The sequence below is a fragment of the Cupressus sempervirens genome, chromosome 11, assembly GCF_028749045.1.
Source record: "Cupressus sempervirens isolate cs-2001-9-10 chromosome 11, ASM2874904v1, whole genome shotgun sequence".
Classification (NCBI taxonomy): Eukaryota; Viridiplantae; Streptophyta; class Pinopsida; order Cupressales; family Cupressaceae; genus Cupressus; species Cupressus sempervirens.
The window spans coordinates 439,058,032-439,081,677 of NC_143128.1; the positions used below are offsets into that span (position 1 = coordinate 439,058,032).

Sequence of the window (23,646 nt, forward strand, 5' to 3'; positions counted from 1 at the left end):
TAAAATATTGCAGGTAAGAGGATTTATTTCATTGTTCCTTACTAGGGACATTACATGTCTTGCAATGTTTAGGATCAACAGACTGCTAAGCATTGTCAAACTCTAACTACACACTCAATCGCTGACCCCAAAGATTCTAGAAAGATTGATAAAGAGGCACAGGAGGAATTGGTTGGGGTTCCATCACATTAGGCACTTTCATAATGGTGTGACTTTATTTCAATCTTTAATTTTGATTCAATGTAAACATATGTTTAAAAGTGGTAGCACAATCTTTTAATGTTTATGTCAATTTGTAGTTGGAACATGAATTCAAGCATTTTGTTGTATTTTATTACTGCATATATATATATATATATATATATATATATGCACATTGACAATCCAAACAATTTAATTTTGTTGATTTATTTGTCAATTCTCAAATCAAAATTCATATATATCAAGGTTGCAGGAACTGATGTGGCTGTTTTTTAAAAGAGGCAGAGGTACTTGAAGATGCAATTTTCTTACTGCATAATAATAATAAAAGATGTAGTTGTAATATAAATAATTTTAAAAATGTTTAATAAGACCTCTAAAATGGAGAATCAAAAGCAATTTCGAGTTGTACTAGAGAAATATTAGAAAAGCCCAGAAGTGAAAAAAAATCACTTCTTACACATTATTGCTATTATTGGGTGATACGAATTATTATAATATTGTTTCTATAGGTAAAAATCAATACTTGAGATCAATTAAAATAATATTTTCACCATGAATTTTTGTGTGGTTTAGCACCAAAATAATATATATTGTGAAGTTGTTTATTTATTTGTCGTCTAGTTCAAAATTATTGTTATCAGCAACTTATCACCGAGGGCCAAAAAAAAGGTATCAGGGAAAATCAGAGATAAGTCAATAACTTCTCGGGAAAATATCAAGAACTTAAAATGTGTTCTTCCAATCAAAATTATGTTTTCCCAATCCTGATGGAGCCTTCTTTCTCCTCTTTGCCATTTCTCTTCTCTCTAAATCTGTTTTTCCAATCAAAAGAATGTGTTTTGCCCTTTTCTGGGCCATCTTTTCCTATTGAAAGGCCCGTGGATGATAAGTTTTCTATTTATCACAATAAAATAGAGAAATATCACTTGATATTTTACCAAGTTCTCTTGGATATTTTGAAACTTCTTTGTGATAACATGATTTTACTTCTTGGGAGCCAAAGAATTATCGCAATAAGTAGACTTATCACAGATATACCTGTGATATTTTGAACTAGAGTCTACATAGCTATGCCACCACACCAATTAAAAATCACTCACTTTCAGACCTTATGGTTTGTAAACGATAACCTGTCCAGTTCTCTGCCAGATTTAGTATTTGTACCAATAATCTGTCCAGCTCTGTGCCAGATTTAGTAATTGCATTTAATATAAAAGCTTGCCACCAAAAACTATTATATTATTTTCAGCTTTTTGTATTTGTTGCTAAATTGAGTTTCAAAGTTTGCCACCAACAAACTTGTATTCTGCAATAATCAATCTAACCTGTTTCACCATGTACTCTAACCTTGTCCACATCAAGATCTAGGAGATTAAAAAGTGTTCAGGTTGCATGCATTGTCCATTCTGAATTTGCAAAAGGCAGAAAAAATTTAGTTCAGGACATTACATATGACTAGGTATGAAAACTGGCAAGGAAAAGGTCAAGATCACTAGAGAATTGTTACCAAATCAAGGCTACTCAAGCCTGTACCCTCTAGTTCTTACAATTTGAAGAATGCAATTTGAACCCACAACTTTCCAGGTGGGATATCATGTTATTAATTTGATACAATTTTTTCTCTCCAAAGAAAAAAAAGGAGAAAAGATACAGATTTTACCCAAAAGAATCATCAAACACAAAGGGAAGCATGCCAGATCGATTGTTATCAGTATCTGTCCAAATATGGCTGCAGATTTAGGAGAAAATAGTAAGAAACACATCCGTGGTGCATCTTTTCAAAGCTTACAAAAAAGACACTAGTCTACTTTGACACAAATATATAATGGATAAGCAGAAAACTACCTTCTATAGCTGAGGAACCCATTTGGTTTTCCTTCTGTAAAAGGTGAATTCGCAAAGAGAGCTGTTGCAATCTGTAGAATAGAAATAAAATATTAGCACAAAGAAAATACTGACATATATTCTAGAAAAGCCTAAATAAACTATATATCAGAATTCTTGAAGAGAAAGATGTGCTCACGGGTTGCACAGCAAGACCAGCCCGAAATTTACGAATCATGTCTATTTCTGAACTGAAGTCAAGATTAACCTGTTCAGAAAAGATATCAACTTAAAGACACAAAATATTATTTAAGGCATTGAAATTAATATAAAAATGACCAAGATTTGAAGTTATCTCCTGTAATTTTCATTTTTGTCATCTCAGCTGGAAAACTGTAAAGGCAAATTATATAGCATATAATTCTGCACTCAAAAAACAAAGGGTAGTAATATCATTACAAGGTTCCACTAAGCCAACACATAAAGAATTCCTCCTATGAGAATTTTTTCTGTGAAGTATATATCCAGATCTCAGGTACTTGTATGTACCAAGCATCGTGTTTATCCAAATTCATACCCTGAACTCTAATTGAAACGCCTGTTGAAAGAAACATAAATCATTCCCATGACAGCTCATGTGTATGCACAATTTCCTTCCATGATTATGGTCTAGAATATGGTTTATTGCTCATTCCTTTATCCTCAAGCTGACAGAAACATATTAGTTTCTCTGAAAGTGTTGTCCATTTCTTAAACCCAAAATAAATTCTATTTAAAATAAATCTGACACATCACCATTACCATCAGTTGACGAAAATTTTACAATAGGATTAGCTGATTCACATTCAAAGAAACATGCAGCTTCATAATGAGTAAATTAACTAAAGTCATTAATCTAAAGCATGCCCAAGGGTGACTACTGAAGCATTCATTTTAAAGAGTCAAAACTTTGAAATATCTGCTGATTGTGGCAAGATATGAAGCCAGGTCTGCTCCCCTCCAGTAAGTTGCCAATTTAAACATCAAGCAGTAGAGAACTCACATTGTATCAAATTTTCATTATCATCTAATTTTTTAAGTGATTCATTATTAATATATTGTTAACAGAGATACATTCCATCTGGACCCTCTGCAGATCACGCAGATTGTACAGAAAGAGCTATATGCATATATGGCAAGGAAGGAGGCATTAAAGTCCTCCAATTCAGCAATTTATATAGTAAGCAGTTTTTGAAATATCCCAAGCAGATGTACAGAAAATAAGTAGGCAAAAAACGGTATAATAGATCAGCACATCAAGAGATTTCAATTTGCATTCGGAATATTGAAAATGCTCATTACGATAGTGCAAGACTTTGCACCTCATTACACTATCAATTTCTCCACTTTGGGAGTTGTCGAAAGGTGGCATTACAGTGCAATTTCTATTGCTCAATGTGTGAAAGTGGGTCCTCAATGAATGATCCCAACCACTGTACAACTACACTCTGCTAGGACTCACCAATATAGTCAATAACTTGCCAAAGGATGAACTCTTATGTTCCAACACTGATTGCATTGATGGCTTCTAGGTAAGTCGCTGTATGTGTATATTGCTGCAATGCTTGAGTGCCACAGGTATCACAAAGATATGTCACTAATGTATTTGAGAAGTATCCATGCCACAATCTTCATCTGGGGTAAACTCGCCACAATAACAGATATAACTGTACGCAATCCAGGCTCCAAAATATGTATGCCACAGTAGTATAGATGTTGCTGATCGCTGGATATGTCACTGGCCCAAGAAAGTCACTGATAATCATTAATCCAGGGTGCTGATCCTGTGATAATGTAATTGCTGATATGAATGACAATCCCCAAACTGCAAGGAAGAGAAGTAATGTTGACAAAGCCACAAATCTATCAGTCCAATTTGGTCTCAAAGGGACTTCTCCAAATTGGGACTGATAGCAGACCAGGGAGGTATCTCACATTCGAAACTGTGATCTCCCAATGAATTCAGAAAGGAATCTCAAAGACAAGAAGATGCAAAGTTAATATCTGGAGAATAAGCTCTCCACGACCGATTGATATATGGAGTTCAAACCGAATTAAACATGTTAGCTTAGCTTACCCAAATATGGGCCACAAATTAATTGAATTAGAATAGGTCTAAGCTAAGAGGGTCAGCACACAAGTGCACCACCCAAAATGAGCCCCCTTGCGAAGCTAACAAGCTCACGAGGGACTGTATGAGCTAATAGTAAAATTAAAATTGAGTTTGGGCTACGGAGGGGGCATGACACTCTTCCCTTCCCAAAATCGCTTTCCCACAACAAATTTCATACTTAAAATGCTCCAAAATCTGCTCACTTTCCCATGTGGCATCCCCATCAGCAAGTTCTTCCACCTAGCAAGATACTCCTTGATTATCAAGGATCTAAGCCTCCTTTCCTTGAAATCAATGACCTTCACAAGTTCCAATGCAAGGTTTCCCTCATCATTAAGTGGCAAAAGCTCCTAAAAAATAGTGACTTGTTCTCCATGAGCCTTTTTCAGACAAGAGACATGAAACACATTGTGTATCCTTCTGTTATCCAACAGCTCCAACTCATACGCTACCTCTCCAATCCACCAAATTACCTTGTAGGGTCCACAGAAGCAAGGGTTTAGCCTCTCAGATCCACTGCTCTTCAAAAAAGATTTCCTATAAGGCGGCAAGCGAAGATAGACCAAATCTCCTTGCTCAAAACTACACTCAACCTGGCACTGATCTACATACATCTTTTGCTGATTCTAGGCCTGCAGGAGAATATCCTTGAGGAATCAAAAGACATATTGACTCTCTTGCCTTAGGCACTCCATTGTCTCCTAATGTCAGATCCACAGATGAAGTAGCCTCAAAGCCATGGAGTGCCTCGAAGGGCAACATTCCAATCAACATGTGATAGGTGGTGTTGTAACAGTTGACAAGCACACAAGCAATACCTCAGGGGGACTGAATCAGTATTCCAGACACTTTTGAATTTTATAAAACTGAAGCCACATTAACAAAAAAGAACAACTATAAGATGCAAACATCAAATTTCTTGTGGAAAAACCTTTTGAGCAAAAAAACATTACATACAAAGCTTTCACTAGTAAACTATGGGCACCAACCCAAATTACAAACCTAAAGAGAGCACCAACTTGAAACAGCTGAGTCATCAACAAAATTAGAGCACAAACTCAACAAATAAACAATATTCTGAAACAAAACAAAGTTTTGAAAATCAAAGCACTAACATTCTCAGCATAAGATACTATAACAATCAGCTCCTCCGATGTATTCCTTACAGCACCCTAACTCTTTTTCTACTCACTACTCCAAGCTACACACTCAATGAATCAATACACAAACTCAACAACTTTTAGAAAGAAACTGAAGCTTACAGCACCCTAACTCTTTTCTACTCACTACTCCAAAATACACACTCACTCAATGAATCAATACATAAACTCAACAACTTTTAGAAAGAAACTGAAGCTACAAATCAGAATACCATTAAGACGGCTCCTCTGACAATCTGAACCCTTCCAAAACAATTTCCACTCTATTCCTTCCTCGTCAAATGCACTTTCAGACTAATATGTATGTTTCTAAAAGCTGCATGTAAGTTTTACTCCCAGTCATGCCACACCACTTTCCCTCGATATTCACTCACACATTTTAACTTTTTTTACAATAAAAACACACTAAAAATATAACAAAGTAGCTGATAATCGTATCCACGTGATTCCAGAAACCATACATCAATTCATACTCAGAGATGCCACACCTCATACCCAGAAACATAAACCTCCTATAGCAAACTGAAGTTTCGTAACTATTTTCTTGCACAGACCTCTATTTTTAGCATCTTCAATTAAAACATCCAGACTTTTTTCAGAAATGGCTGCATTCAGTCTTATGAATTCGATTCACCTTTCTTTCAAAAAGCAATGCCCAAAACCTTTTAAGAAAAACAGCACAGCTACCAATAAAAAATGGGCAAAAATCATACATTTCATGCCAAGATTAGAATATTTTCAGAACAAAACAGCCAGTCTGTATTGAACAGCCCCTACCACTAATTGATATTGCACAACTGGAAGAAACGGTTTAGTTATATTTTTTAAAAAGATATTTGTTTCTTAAAAATAAACAGAAAATGGTTTCATCTGTCATTTAAATATGCCCATCTGGTTTCCTTTTTATCGATTCCCACTGCCATGTGTAAGAACAAAAGCATAACATATAGAAAAATGCTTCAATTCCTGCCATGTGCCATTTTTTGTAACTTGTTATTTTGTGTCTTCACAAATATTATTGATTTAACAAAGTTTGTCCCTTCTTAAATAGAGTATGTTGTCCTAAATTTTGACATCACAAAATTGGGGCAACCTTATGCAATTTTCTTATGGATTTGTAGGTGCATCCTCTTTGTTTTAACATATTAGTAAACAGTTATGAAGGCAATTCATCATCCTTGAATTGTGCTTCATGTAACTTTATTTGTGTGTTCCTTTTGAAGGTTTTGATCAAGTTAAATCCCCAAATGTTTGTAAATAAGAGTTTTTCTTCTCTGACTGCAAGCGCTTGATTTTTGGTAACTTTTGAGTCTTTCTTTTGAGTAACAAGGATCGCTTCTGCAAATGTAATAACAATGCCATAATTGATTGGTGTGTTCCAAATGCAGATATGAACGACTTATAAATATGAGAGGAGACATGCCTCATGAAGAGACATGTCTCTATGGTTAATCATCATTAGATAATATATTAATAATAATATATATAACAATACCTATATATATAATTTATATAAGTAGATATATTTGTCTAGATAATGATTTCCCAATAACCATATAACAATTATCTTCAAGTTAATTCAATTCGACTTAAGCTACAATCTTAACACTCCCTCTTAACTAGGGAGGACTGTTATAGAACACGTTATGCTCTCAACCATATGGAGAGATATCATCTCAATATGATATTCTTGGAATGGCATATCAACATATATCCATCAACTTAGATGTTATAATCCGAAATATGATTCAACAAGAATTATCACTCATATGATATTCATTGTATGATTCAACAAGAACTATTAATCATAAGATATTCATCATACTTATATTCTTTTGGTATGTGCACTAGTATCAAATCCTTGATGCCTACCAAACGAATATGGTATATCTTAGAAAGGTGTGCATTAACTGATCTCCAGCATTCTCGAACAACTGAATGTAGTCTATCAGATAACAAAACAAGGAACAACAAATATAGTAACATTAATGTAATGAACCAATGCTTGATACATGAGAGGAACTATCACAAAATATATATATATTAATATATACAGCCCGATCAGGGCATGATCATAAGGTATTGAATAGCATGAGATAGCAGTATGTGAAGTAAATCAAACATATACATATATGAATGTATATGTATTTACATATGCATGTATATACATATACATACGTATATGTATGTTCCATAAACTACTATCAGCACCAACCGTAGTTATTATTTTAACACTCCCTCTTAGCGAGGGAGGATATGATCAATTTCTTAATCTCAATAATCTCAAATTTGAGTTTGCATAAAAAAAATGATTATACACCATTATATTCCTTTAAGAATATGTGCTATCTAATTTCCGGCATATTTCAGGACACAATCATAGTTGATCAGATAGTCAATCTTGATCTCATGATCTCCAGCTCAATCTAGGACTCTCATGATTTACTTATTGTCATGACTTCCGGCATAGTCTAGGACAAAAAGTTAATGTAGTCTATCATGACAATGGATCTAGAATACAACACAACAAATACAGTATCATGATTTCCGGCTCACTCCGAGACAACAATTTAATGTAGTTGATCATGATACATTTTGTTAATATGATTACCCGAACATTCTAGGACAACAACTTAATGAATTTTGTCATGATAACATGGTCAAGCTATTGCTAAGATCGTCACCTTACAATAGCGACCTCACACATATATCAAATGAAAGATCGTCACCTTTCATGACATAAATCACAACAGCATCATGTACCAACTCACATAATATCCACCATGAGCCAAGTCAAAGGGTGAATCCACCATAGTTGTTCCTAGAGGGTGGAACAAGGGTCTTCACCTCAAAATTCTCTCACGGAGGAGAGTACATTACAAAGAATTCCACTTTGAACTTTCCCCTCGTAGAAAAGAGATCATTAACAAGGGATCTCACCTCATTCTCCCTTTGAACAACGATCCTGGGAAGTCAAGTCCTCTAGTTACTCCCTTTAGAGGTTCTCTTCACCCAAGGATACTTCTTGGACTCCCTTTGAATCTAATACCAATCTTTCGACTTTCTAGTGACAAGTCATTACTTCCCCATGATGTATACAAGGGTAGGCCCATCAAAAATCATGCAGTCACACACATGTATTTTTAGAGTCCCTCTAAATATCAATCTTCCTATGTTGCTTTTGAAGAAGTGACAAACTCCCTCTTAATGTAGAAGAATACTCAGTCTCAATCATCAAAGGTATCTGCTTCAAGAGCCTTAACTTATCTAGCTTGACCATCAAATGACTAATGAATTCTAGATCACAACTTTTTTGGAGCTACTATCAAAAGATTGAGTTTGCACAATATTTGGTAGCATGTGTAAAGTAACAACCTTCTCTTCCTGCAAGAACATCATTAGAGACAAGGAAAAGATCAAGGGAAATAGCTCTTATAGTACTTATAAAAATAAAATTAAGAGAGACTGCAATGAGTAGATAAATGTAATACTCAAGGATAATAAATGCTTATCTACACATCAACATCCTTGATACAAGTTGCTCCAATAAGGACCCATACGCAACAAATCAGAAAACATCTGCATATAATGGGAATGGAACATTAGTTATTATTCCCCCCACAACGTAAAATTCCCACTCATTCATTGAGTTTTCAATCACTGTCAAGTCATCAACCTTTATATCTCCAAAGTGATCTACAGATACAATGTGACTACAAATACTTTTCAATGGTCGATTACTCTAGAAGCAACTTTTGTTTTCATTTCCTTAGTCTCCAAACATGCCCATACAACAAAAAATCCATACTACTAACAATGCTTTGATATTGTCTTTACAAGCAAATCTCGGCTTTCTAGAATGTCTCAGCCTTATCACTCCTACAAATATTATAAATCACGCCCACACATTGTCTCAAATGTGCACCAATTAAAACAAGGAGAGCCAATCTTCAATACAATGCCCTCGAATTTGAGATGTAGACATTTATCTACTGCCATGCGGGTATGATCTCTCTATGATGTTGTTCAAAGACAAGACTTAGGATTAGAAAGATGCATGATACTTTTATTTGATTCCATTAATGATTATTATCCCTCTATTGTGAGTCTTTCATCCTTTGTGGGGCATCACTACTCTAGAAATAAGCATCACTCCCACATCATCACATTAGAATTAGTACACATCAAGAAAGAGTATCAAGTGAATATAAGAACATCATAACCTCCAAAAATTGCACATATATAAATATAAATTGTTGTGTCCCTTTGTTATTCTAATCTTTGCAAGTAAGTAATAGTAAGGGGCTACAATCTTCTCCCTTCTATGCTCTTTTTTCATGCTAAATCCAAACTTCTCTCTATTCTAACCATTGGTTAATATTGAGATTGAACATACCACGATTATGATCCCCCACTTCAACATTAATTTTTGCTTTCCCTTATTATATAATGATGAGCTATTAATGTTCGATGAAAATATTTAATCCATGGATCTCTAAGTACTAATTTCCATGCTAAGCTCTGACACTATACATAATAATCTGCAAAGATTTGGTCTCATACGGTACTACTTTTCAATGAATAGCATTTCCTCGTGAATATATTTTACTTGAGTTTATAAAAATCCATGACAACATAAAGATTGCTCTTTAATATTTCAAACTCGGATTCTTATAAAGAATTTGTCAATTATTAATCTTCAAACCAATAAACTACTATTAGCTAACAACTTCATCAAAAGCTCCATAAATAAATTATGTCATTGCCATATCATTGAATACAAGGCTCTAACTTCATTTCACAAGGAACGCGGACTAACTCCATCCTCTGAATAACCAACCTAGACTTGCAGAAAGGCCAATGTGGAGCGGGACCCTATGACTTTATATGAGGTAAAGATCTACTACTCATGGATCTTCATTGCAGGCAACCCCCACTATTGTTCATGCAAGTGACTTCTACAATCCTCATTAATCTAAGTGGGACCCATATTCTCATACCATGACAGAGATGTCTCCATCATGTCTTTTGAATCCATGTACATTGGAGAGAAGGCTCTATCGAATGATTGTATTTCTAGTAGACTACATAAAATTTCCTAGTTTGGGTGTTACTATTCACTGATCTCCCAATGCTACTAAGCTAGAGAAAACATTTCAATAATCCAGAGCAGTCACTCCATAGCAGTAACTGATCTCCCAATGCTATTTTTGTAGTGTACTGAAGCACTAACATAAAAGAAATTAAATAATTTGATCATAATAATAATTACAGAAGATTGTGAAGGATGACAGAGCAGATCGAATTTGCGAATAACGAAAAAAAAAAGGTAGCCATCTTACTCCACTTTCCTATTTATTTGGTTAACCCTATTTTAGGGTTCCAATCATTTTGTTGTGATCACAATACGTCAAATGAAGAGCAATCACTCCATATTAGTCTACAGCATTCACAAACTGATCTTTTGAATCACGTTTGTTGAGAAGATTTCTAAATATTTCTTTTCTATTATTCCATATTACATAATAAAAAGACCTTAATGAAATTTCAGCTCATCTGTGGCTAGGCGCCCCACTCCAATACCTTGCTCACTAAAACAAGTGTGATCCCGCTACACTGCAATGATCAAGATGTTGTTGAGAATGTGGTATTTTCTCCTCTCCTTAGGTTCACAATCCTCTCAGATCTTTATAATTGTTTTAGACAATATCGATACTATAATGTGTAAGCAAAAACATAATGCAAAAATACATGTTTATGGTTTTAAATGTCTATCATGCATATATTCATATCAAATCAATATACTAATAGTTCTCAGTAACTATGGAAAATCCTTACTAATGCAATGTGATTATCTTCAACAATTTGCATGAACCATCTTCTTCTCATGGTGGTGAGTACTGTCAGCTAGGTTTTAATCTACACTAACCAAACACGAATCCCAGTGGATCATTCTAATCTAGATTTGTTCCATTAACAAGAATACAAGGTACCACTCATGACAAATATTGCACCGTTAAATGGAATGGTTAGACTGTCAAATAACCCAGTAATATTTTCCAGTGCTTAGAAATCGAGAGACAAATATTTATTATTTATCTTTTGGCTCAAAATAAATAGTAGTTTAAATTTATTTTCATCATAAGCATAAATATCTAGGCTCTAATACCATGTTGAGTAACAAGGATCACTTCTGCAAATGTAATAACACTGCCATAATCGATTGGTGTGTTCCAAATGCAAATATGAACGACTTATAAATATGAGAAGAGACATGTCTCTATGGTTAATCCTCATTAGATAATATATTAACAATAATATATATAACAATACCTACATATATAATATAATATATAAGTAGATATATTTGTCTAAAAGACAATTTCCCAATAACCATATAAGAATTATCTTCAGGTCAATTCAATCCGACTGAAGCTACAATCTTAACATTTTCTTCATTTTTTCTTTTTGTTGTAAATAGTTTGAAATCTTGTTTTTCCCTTAGGATAATGGCCCTTCGCATCCTGCTCATTTTGAGCTAAGGCATCAAACAGAGTTGTCTAGCTCAAGTTATAAACAAAAAGGTGGGGGTTTTCAGGGCAACAACACACTGTGTATAAAAATCCTCCAAAAGTGGGCTTTTTATTGGCAATAGTTTGAAATAACATTCTCGTGATTAATCTTGTATCTCAGCATAGCAACTCTTGAAAGCCAGCTCACTTAACGTTAATACTACTTGCACAATCTGCCTAATCTGTTTCATAGACATTGTTTGTGATGAACCGCAGCTATTTGCGTATGTTTTATCATTATTGGTATTGCTGGAATCTGCTATTAATTCTTGTGCTCATGTGGATGCTTGGCAAACTGCAACTACAAAATGTTTCAATGCATCCAACATTTTTTTATTTTTTTTTGCATATTTCTTTCATAGCGATGGAGATATGAAATGACTGAGACTAATCATATTTCATCAATAACTCTAGTAGTAACTTACTGTTATGGCAGAGGCCACGAGTTGCCAAATAATACCCTCTTAAGGTCCACACTATCAATTTTTATTTGACGCTCATAGTTTGCTTGCTTGTGTATAGTCTTTACTGGTAAAACCAAAGTTGGACTCGACTTTCAGTGTTCATACCTTGTTCCACAGCTTCCATAGCACTTACATTTTGCATACATGTCTCGTCATTTTGCAGTTGCGGAGAATTTCAAGAGCATTTTACCAAATCCATTTTTTGAGAATCAACATAGTGGCCACGACATTTGTTATAACCAAACTTCTTTCAGCCGCTTGTTAAACAATCCTCATGTCTTGACGGTATATTTGAATTCACAGGAACAAGAAGAATTACTATCACAATCATATTCATTGCTCCTTTTTTGCATTGGTTCGCAACTGCTAATTATCATTCAACCATTACAAATCTAATTGTCTTCATGAGTATCGCAAGACAAAACGTGGTCAATTTCTCTGTGTCTAATGTCAAACTGATAAATATTAGAATGCAACTTATGATATATGTGATGCTTCTTTGATAACTATACACAAAGGCAATTTTGTTTGATTTATCTTCAGATATATATTGTTCATAGGCAACCCACTTTATCACAGATTTCCTACTGGAAGATTTCTTGTATAGTCGTTGCATCAAATAAACCATATCGCCTACCTAAAAGGAGCGCGTAGTCCTCCTCTGATCAACATACTGCTTGTGTTGATTTTGCACCCTCTATATATTATCCCTCAGAGTCCTCATAATATCCTGACTATCCAATACCAAATCACCTACACTGGGCACTCTACTATCATTGCAGTGAAAATCCACGAAACTAGGAGGATCATACCCATACAGAGCTCTAATTGGGGACATCTGAATAGTCATGTGGTGAGTGGAATTATAACAATACTCACATAAATGTATCCACTTCACCCAAGCCCATTGTTGTGAAGAAACATAATTCTACGGATAGACCTCTACCCACTTATTCACAATCTTTGTCTAGTCGTCGGTCTGAGGGTGGTAAGTAGTACTCAGAGTCAACTCTGTCCCACTTAGTTTGAATAACTCATGTCAAAAGTGACTCATAAATCGGCTTTCACGATCGCTTACTATAGTCTGAGGTAAACCATGCAATTTGAACACCTTGAAAAGCAACTTTGCCAACTAAACCGTTGAATAAGTAGTGGTGATAGGAAAGAAGTGAGAATATTTGGTGAGACGATTCATCACTATATAAATACAATCCCTATCTTGGGCTTTCGGCAAGCCCACAATGACATCCATAGATAAACACTCCCACTTCCGCTCAGGAATGGAGAGTGGTTGCAACAACCCTGCGGGATAGGTATGTTCCTATTTGTTCTACTAACAAATAGAGCACTCTCTGATGTACCGTTGCACATCTGACTTCAAGCCCTTCTATGTGAATCTCTCCTGTATCAGTCTGTAGGTTTTGAAAAACCCAAGATGTCCAGCCAATGGTGAATCATAAAGGCCCAAAACATAATCTCACTTACACCTGATCTTGAGACTAGATAGATCCTCCCCTTGTAAATGATCAACACATTTGCAAGGGTATAACTGTTGTCCTATATACTGCCATCAACAATGCCTATTGCTGGCAAACTCAATGATCAAATGCCTCCAATGCTTTGCTATCTCAGTAATCAATCATAAGTGTGGCCTCCATGAGAGGGTGTCAGATACAACATTCTAAGTACCCTTGTTGTAGGAGAATCAAAATCATAAGACTACAATTTATTGACCTACTTTTGCTATCTCTCATTTGGTCCCACTAACCCAAGAAATGCTTCAAGCTATTGTGATCTATCTTAATACAAAATTTGTAGCTAACTAAATACTGCCTGAACTTGGCCAAAGCATGCATAATGGCCAACATCTCCTTATTGTAGACATTGAATGATCTCTCGAGACCCTAAAACTTCATGTTGTCAAAAGCTATGGGATGGTGATCCAAGGATAAAACTGCTCCAATGCCCTCACTCGAGGCATCATAGTGCAACTCAAACGGCCTTGTGAAATCTGGCGATGCTAAAACTGGGCATGACGTCATGATCTCCTTGAACTTCTCAAAGCACTCCTATGACTGAGGAGTCCACTCAAAAGCACCCTTACGTGTCAAGTCAATTAGGGGAGTTGCATGTCAAGAGAATCCTGCTACAAATCTGCGATAGAATGCACGTATTCCAATAAACCCTCTAAGTTGTGTCAAGTTCTCTGGTGTAGGCCACTCTAGAATACCATGAACCTTATCAAGGTCTATGTGAACTCCCTATGCACTAATGATATGTCCCAGATATGGACTCCATGGCACATAAGGAAGCCTTGTCAAGAAAATCCAACATTGCATCCAGATGTGGTATATGATCATCCCAAGTCTTATTATAAATGAGGATGTCATCAAAGAATACTAACACAAATCTCCATAGCTAACTATGGAAAACCTTATTCATAGTAGATTGAAATGTGGCGAGGACATTTGTCAAGCCAAAGGGCATGACTAGAAACTCAAAATGATCACAATGACATATGAATATGGTCTTCTCTATATTTTGCTCTCTGATTCTTATCTGATGGTACCCCGATCTCAAGTCAATCTTGGAGAAGTATTGTACCCCATGCAACTCATCAATCCAAGGGATAGGATATCAGATCTTTATAGTCCTCTAATTAAGCATTTGGTAGCCAATACACATCCTAAGAATCCCATCCTTCTTCTTCACCAACACAAAAGGAGACTTAATCGGTCTGATGTGCCACATAGCAAGCAGCTGCTGTATAGTCTTCTCAATCTCATCCTTACACCACTTCAGGCACTGATAATAAGCTTAGAGCCCTCCTCTAACTCTTTGATATGCTCAATCCCTCTATCAGGTTGCCTACCAAGTGGTAAATCACTAAACACTTTGGAGTGTTTTACCATGAATTGTTGAATATTAGGGTGGTAGGCAGGCTTATCTGTACTATCCAAAGTAGGCAACATCCTATACTCTGCTGCCCAATCAGTCATGTCATCATGTCGAACTAAATGTTGCATATTTCTAAAAGAAATTTGCTTAAGATCACTATTCCTAATGGCCTTAAAAGCTTGTGCTTTGCCATCCTTAATAAATCCCATTAGTGCTGATGTAAATGTCCTTAAGTGTATGCAACCAAGCCATGCCAAGTACTATATCCGTGTTGCCCATATCCACCACATAGAAATCTTCCTCAAATGTATAACTATTTAGCTTCACTGGAAGGTCAAAAATCATCTTGTTACACCTAAGGGTGTAACCATCTACTACCTAAACTCTAAGTCCCTCAAAATCCTCAACCTGAATCCCCCTCCTAAAAACCGAGCGTATATCAATGAAGTTATGTGTGAATCAACGTGAATTCCCCTCCTTACAAAATAAATATATTACAATTGCTTGTTGAATATTGGATCCTGTGTCTTCTTGTTCTTTTGTATATATTTCATTGTCTATTTATATCTTTTTAATAAAAGATTATGACTTTTCTCACCTCTAAAATAATCGCTTCTCTTCAAATAATCAAGCGTTGCCACTAATCATAATTTTGATTAGTTAATTTTTACTTAAATGACTTCTTTTGATGGACTTAACCATTTTGATTGAAAACTTTATTAATTTGATCTCTATCCCCCAAAGTCTTGATAACATATTTGATCTCGCTCAAGCAAATGATATCCATTATTACCTGTTTTCATTTATTTCAATGATTTCTCCGACTGTGTATGAAGCCTGTGCATGTCGTTTTGGACGTCAAAGCGTATATTATCAAATTTTCCAAATACTACCAACTGCAATCATTTCTTGCCCTTCATGCTTTAAAATTGTCTATGGGAAGCTCACAACGGCATACTCTAAACCAACGTCACTTTATCTACTCTCTGTACTTTGGCCGTATATGGTTATATGGCTTGGTCTCTCGATAAGGTTTTTGTGGAGTTCATACTACTAACGTTTGTGAATATTCCTCATCAAAAACTCATCGCTCATTTCCTTTGACCCATCAATATCCATCGCGGATTGATCATCGTATGTAGTCAAAAATGCATCGTTTAGGGTGCATTGTTCAGTTTATGTAGGAACACCATCCAAATTCTCAAATTCCATGCGAGTGTGTTCAGAGGGTATTTTGCTTCATAACGCATCTCTCCAAGCAAGGAGCGTCTACTCTGCATAGTTCTTCTCTTCTAATGGAGTTTCACTATGCACTATATAGGTTCTGTTTGTTATCATTAAACAAACCACCTACAAGGGTAGCATAGACATGATACTATCCATGTCATTATACATTTCTCTGACTAGTAATTGATTATCTTCAATACTTGATTTGCTTGCATATGACCTTCCAGTTCTATACTTATGCAAGAATAGTCTCTAAGAATTTGGTATTGAATTATAATGTGAATCCTTGTGACTCATATCATTGTAAGGGGTATATAGTTTTTTCACCTGCTAACATACATGATTACTATTAATTCCGTAACTCTGATAGATCATACTGGTCTGATTACAGATCATATGAACCCGTTCTTGCATGATTTAGAGGCCTATATTCAATGGCATTTATCCTAGTCGTAATCGGCTTTCTCCTAGAGGCATTGTCGAAGGTTAATCATTGTCACTTTAGTTAGTTTGTTAACTAACTAAAGTCCTCTCCTTACCTGCCGATTTTTAGGATCAGTTAGAGGCCGACCTAGAAAGGGACATGTCCCTTCTAGGGACAAGCCCTTTGGGTGCATATTAATATAAGGTATGTTTTTGGATAAAGGACACAAAGAACATACAGTCTGCTCCTTAAGCAATTCTGCCCTATACAAATTATTGCAGAGATAAAGAAGTTTCAGAATAGCATTTAATATTCTGATAACACCTCCTAAATTCTGAAGATAAAGAAAATCATCTACAGCAAGAATAGAAGATATAATCAAAGTCTGATTTATAACAGAATTTGTAGAAACTTTACAAATACCATGTTCTTCTCCTATTTTTCTATCTACTCAACGTCTGACAGGTGTGAAATGCCTTTTATCCATTGTCAATTTATCTTTATCTGCAAATAGAACCTTCGAATAAGCTTCTTTCTTTAGCTTGTAATATGCATGTGATCTGCCATACGTAGTGATCTGATATGTAGATATCTCATTGAAATTGTGGTCTCCTATATCACTTCATGATAACACTGATTTTATTGTGTATTACTACTCTCTTCAAAAATCTTGGTTGTCAAGTGTGCTTTCATTCCCCCTTGATATATGAATCATTATTATGCAGGCACGGAGGCCTCAATTTGTAAAACAAATTTAGGCCCAATCATGTTCAATGTATTCTTACTCCATTTATGATTTGCCGACAATGATTTGCTCTTCAGTCATATCAATTGCCTATTTTCAACAACTCAATGTAACGCTCCAATGGTGTATATTACTTTCAACAACTCAATGTAACGCTCCAATGGTGTATATTACATCCAGGACTATGCTCAGATAGTTGCTCCGGGATTACACAGAAATTCAGAAATACATCGCAGCGGCAAAACAATCACTAATAAATGAAATACGACATATAGCACTCCCCACAATAAGTAAATATGAAAGGTGAAGCTTCTGTTATTTTGCAAAATTGTCTTCTTAATCCATCGCCATTCATCTGAGATCTAGGCATATCAATGTTCACCAAACAACCCCAACAAAAACTTATTTCGTCTCTACAATAGTCTAGGACTTTATAAAGGTAGCCTGATGAATTTTTTCAATTCATGCAAAACTTCCCGCAAGACAGTCTCAAAGTTGAGCACCATTCAGAAAAGAAATGGCCTTAAATACAACTCTTTGTTCTAGGACATACAAACACTTAAAGATTAAGTCCCAATGTTATGCAAGAACTTCATACCAATATTAATCATCGGACACACGAAAAATCAACCAAACCACTCAACAAATATTTTGATAAGTGGTCAATGAAGTCTTTAAACATTAGACTTTTATGAACTTCACCCGGCAACCCCCACACACACTCAATTCACAAAATATAAGTGTTGAACATGAAATAACCCCTGTGAGTTATAACCTTAACAAACACCAAATTCTTTTATAATCGAGTTGATAGACATTTCGTCAAACACTTTGCAAGCAACCACTGTATAGAACCAGGTTGGCCCACTGGTAACAGTGATGAAAAGCTAAGATGTTTGTTTTTGTGTTTTCTAGTTTTTCTGAAAATATATGAAATAATAATCTAAGTGCAATGCCAAGAAATGACTGGCAGATATGTATATCAGCGTATACTTATGCAATTTTTTATTGTTTGCACAGTTATTAATAACTAGAATTGATATTTGCATGAATTCAATTGATTTACAATGGGAACCTGATTGATATGCAAGGTATGTAATCCAAATGATGCAAGAAATTCCCTTGCTGCAGCACCAAAACTGCTTGCCGCCCCCAGTAACACTGTGTTGGCTCTTATTCATGCAGCGTGGCCAATTAAATATTGAACGTGGGACCTTAAATTCTCCATGCAGGCCTTCCAGACTTATAAAAACTCATAATGTTGCCATTAGAGATGGACGGCAGCCTCCAGAATTCAATTCATTCCAAAATCGGGTAACATTAGAGAATAAAATGCAACCACAGCCCTCAAACAGCAGTTTATAGCAATTATCAACAAATATGAATGTCACATTAGTCATTACCAATGTGCCCAAATAAAGATAACTTGCAACACCCAGAACCCTAATGCCAATAATAAGAGGAAGTGGCATTGACTGCATAAATAAATCACCTCCAAAATCAGAGTTATAAACTTGATAATGCAAGCACTCCAATTCCGAATTTACGGTCTCCAAAAATAAAATCACAATTTGCAGGAAGATTGCAAATGAAATATAATTCATTCTCTATCAAATTAATGTCTTCCAAGTTTCAGCAGCCACACACATTCTCAGATAATTCAAAACCAATCCCATGATGCCTCAGCAATGGAGATGGGGATAATGGCAGTAAATCTTTTCCTCAAGCCACAGTAAGCACAGTATGAGGAATTGTCAATTTCAGACAATACAGATCAAACCCTTATACCTCAGCATGGGAATAAAACTCACACACTTAAAAACCCTTACAAACACTAATAAAATCAAATAGACAATTGGATGATCAATTCTCATAATGGGAGCCATATTTATGATCTCCATGTGCAACTTAGCTTCAATTATGCACCTTTCAGTTAAAAGTTTTTTTGCTTTATATTTAGGCACATATTATAATATATTAATTTCCTTTTGGGGCCCAAAAACGATCTTTTCAACCATATCATGATATTCTGTCACACGGGGCCATTGTTTCTTGTGCCCAAGATTTGAAACTTTTCAACCCGGTTGCAACGAGCTATGACACTAAGGTGGCCAGTATATAATACCATCAAAAATAGCAACCTCGTCGTATCTAGTTGAAAAATAATAAGAATTCACCCATCTTGCGAAAATGACTGAAGAAGCATCAGAATCGAAATCTGACAACATAGGAGTGATCCTGATGAAGAAAAATTTGAATGAACCTGACGAGGTGACTTACTTAAAATAGATGCTCTCTCCAAGATTCTCGGAGCCCAAACCAGAAGTCAGAAATAAAAACTGAGAGCATCACTCAACTCCTCTAACTCAACTAAGCTCATCGGAACCAACTATTGCTTACTAAAAATAGTGAGACCCTTGAAATGGAGTCAAAACTCACCATAGGCCACTAGAAAGCCCAATAACTCCACAACTATGACCCTCAAATCCCACTGTCGGCTCACGAGGGTCGCGATGATGAACTGACCAAACCAACTGCAACAACCTGCTAAAAATGGGGACATTTCAGAACAATACAAACTGCTGGTGATATTTACTCTCAATAAAAAAAATTCGCAATACTAAGGACCAAAATAAAGTTGGCCCCCAAACTTAAAAATAATGGATCAATTTTTCAGCAATATTATATTATATATTCACCGAAACATTAGACAAGTCGATGTTAATGAAATTTCCTGCTTTATTTCATAAGCCAATGTTGTTGTCTCCAATGTCTTTCATTTGATGAGTGTTATTTGATATTTTGTGCAACTTCCCACATTCTTTTGCAAATATTGGTATCAGTTACACAGACTTAAACATGAATCTTTTCCCACTAACGCCAAATATTGCTAGGCTTGTTAAACAAGACTATATAACTCTATCGCTATCAAACTCTTCTTTCTCAGAATCAACCTGACATCTGAATTTATAATCTTCAGTGAATTTTCTCCAAATCTGAATAAAATTTCAGAGCTACAAATATATATATTATTCCATCTAAATCTCTATAATCATGTTGTAATGAAACCTCTACCTACACCCAACAGGATGGTAGGTTCAAAGTTCTGATACTACTGTAATATCCCTAACCAGATATTTCCTCAAAACCCTTAGTGGAAACTCGGAAATTTTGAAACAAATACATTCATGCAATGATTTTCAGATTTCACCAGCAAAAATTCCATTAAACAATCAAATAAAAGAAATCCAAAAATATTATTGCCTTAAATCTCCAACAGAAATAGATTTTTAGAATTAATATTTCATTGAAGCTCTTCAGTAAAATAATCCAGAAATCCAATCATAGATACAAAAACTATAGCAAGATTGGATAATAGAAAAGATGAACTTGGAATACAATGTGAAACACCTACGTGATGTCTCCAATCAACAATGGGTTTCCTTCCACTACCCAAGCCTGAGGGTTTTCGTCCTCTTACCTGTTGAGAGCTGAAGCTTTTGAAAATAACTCTCCAAGACAAAAAATGAAAATCCAAATCATAGAACCAAGTATGTAGCAAATGAGCTCCATCTTCCCTTTTAAAAGCAAGTAGGTGACTCTTCGCATTCTCATTTTTGTTTCTTTGTTTCCTTTTTAAAATATTACTTTCCCCCACTTAAGGAAATAAAGAGCCCATAGATTTAAAAATGTGACATTAACAATATCAACTTGAGTTATAAAGTCACTTTATAATAAATCAAAATAATCTTCAGGCATTAGAATCTCCATTCAAATGGACACGGATATACATGTGTGATAACTTGAAAGAAAGGTCTCGATAAGACACTCTTAGTCCAACCCTGAAATGCCACGAATGTTGAGCCTGTTGACTTACTAAAAATAGTAAGTGTCTGGAAACCCCACTAGAACAACCCTAATTAGCTTGCAATTGAAATTGCCTAGGCCAATAACTGCTCTGACCGTATAAAAAACTTGGTTTGCCCATGGGACCTAGGCAAAATGGGCTAATGGCGCAACAAAACTCACTGGCTAGAAAGGGGACATGACACACTCCATATGCTTCTTTTATTTTTTATGATCTACTCCATCAACTCACTCTGATCATACAAGTTGTATAATTTCCCTATGACGTATTCTCCTCTAAACACTCTCAGTCATTCTTGCTTCTATTGATAATATGTTTAAAACTACATTGCATGGGTACATGTACCCACACCCCTGGGATGCATTCCCATGTACCCAAGTACTGAATACATGTACCCCAAGTAAAACGGTTACTCAGTGGAGAGAATTCTAGCTAGGGACCTTGATTAAGATTTCTGATTTTTGTTTCAGCTTTTTGTTTGTGTATCAGCCTGATGTTATCAAGCTTAATTCAATATGTAATTAGTTTGATAGTTTGATACAATCTTGATTAACAATAAACTTTATAGTCATTGAAGTCACAAGTTTTATCATTTGCAATATGTAATAGTTATATGATTTATAATCTTCTTGTTCATGATTGAAGTCTTCCTTCTCGTTATGCATCTAAACATTTATCATATATTATTATTACGAGCATACTGCAAATCTGAAACTGAAAACAATACATTATATCTGCAAACTTTATCACTACTCTTGTTTTGAAAAACCATTTTCATGACTTGTATTTTTAGATTTTCTATAAATATTGATTTATTTATTTTTTTAAAGCTTGATGTACCCAAATACCCCCATCACCTAATTTGAAAAATAGGCATATCCATACCCGTACTAGTACCCTAAGTACCCAAGTACCCAAGTACCCCAGTCCCCATGCAACCTTGGTTTTATATGATATGCCCCCAATGATTCAATCCAACATTTCAGGTCCTCAGATAGATTGTGGAAGATCCAACATCACACAATGGGATGTTCATAAATAGGAATTTGAAGAGAAACCCTTTAACATTCAATGACAATTTTATTTTTGTCATTGTGACAAACCCTTCGCCCTCTCACTTCAATAGACTAGCACTTCCAAATCTGCTCCTTCCATGCTCATTTGTGTCATGAGTCACAATTTTTTCATCAAAACTTGAACAAGATAATGTATTCAAAACACATCTCTTTTTAAGAGGATGCCAAATATGTCAAAAAAATCAACTTTGGGTGCTACCCATAGTAACACGAAGACGCGTCCCCCCAACTTTTGGCCCTGCATCTTGAAGGCAGGGACATGCCAAGACTTGGAGACTCCGTCCCCCCCTCCGCAACAGTGCCACTAGATTTTGCTACCTCCACCAAGGATGGGGGGACGTCCCAACGTTAACTATTTGTTGATTCGACTATTTATGTTCAATATTCGATTTTCCAATTCAATGCAATGTTCAGTTATTTACTCTTTTACATCTTTATATCTTATAGTGCAATACATCTTTTCATAATTAGCATTTTAAGTACCATATGTATAGTACATACAACCTTCCCGTCCCCCGCTACTGTCCCCTGCCATCTCACAATTTAAGCCTCTTTGTCCTCCTGTCCTGGAAAATTGTCCCCCTATCCCAAAAACTTGTCACCCTATTCCGCCATCCCCCCATCCCCCAAGGCGGTGTAACTATGGTGCTACCATAGCATATGGTCCTATGAAATAACTGCATTCATGAGGCCAAAATTGTGTTCATTCACTCCAAACAGTCACTAAAGTCGAGCAACTAATCTTGCTTGTGAACTAGATCCATTTAAGTATTATAATAAATACCTTAAGATCTTTTAATGTCTTCTACAATGGGATATTGATAGTAGTAACTTCTCCCATTTAGATTGATAATTGGAACTTCCCTAAAGAATGCTGGAGCAGATTTCAAAGATGTGGCTCACCTCATTTTGGGACTATAGTGCCTGACTTTCTCAAGGAAGGTATATCTACGTAGAAATCTTGGGTGAAATCTCTTCCCATAGAACTTGCTCTTGCAAAGAAAAGATAAACTATAATCATACCCTTCCACT

General features: G+C 35.5%; 1 protein-coding gene across 3 annotated transcripts in view; it reads right to left on the reverse strand.

Annotated features, from left to right (window-relative positions):
- Positions 1 to 23,646, reverse strand: part of GSH1 (glutamate-cysteine ligase) — a 155,455-nt gene that overhangs the window by 68,948 nt on the left and 62,861 nt on the right. For all 3 annotated transcript variants that reach the window (XM_089807903.1, XM_089807902.1, XM_089807901.1), the window contains 3 exons: positions 2,228 to 2,296; positions 2,050 to 2,120; positions 1,865 to 1,933 (listed from right to left, as the gene is read on the reverse strand). In XM_089807903.1, coding sequence (XP_089664029.1) covers positions 1,865 to 1,933; positions 2,050 to 2,120; positions 2,228 to 2,296 — 209 coding nt within the window. The remainder of the gene's footprint in view (positions 1 to 1,864; positions 1,934 to 2,049; positions 2,121 to 2,227; positions 2,297 to 23,646) is intronic.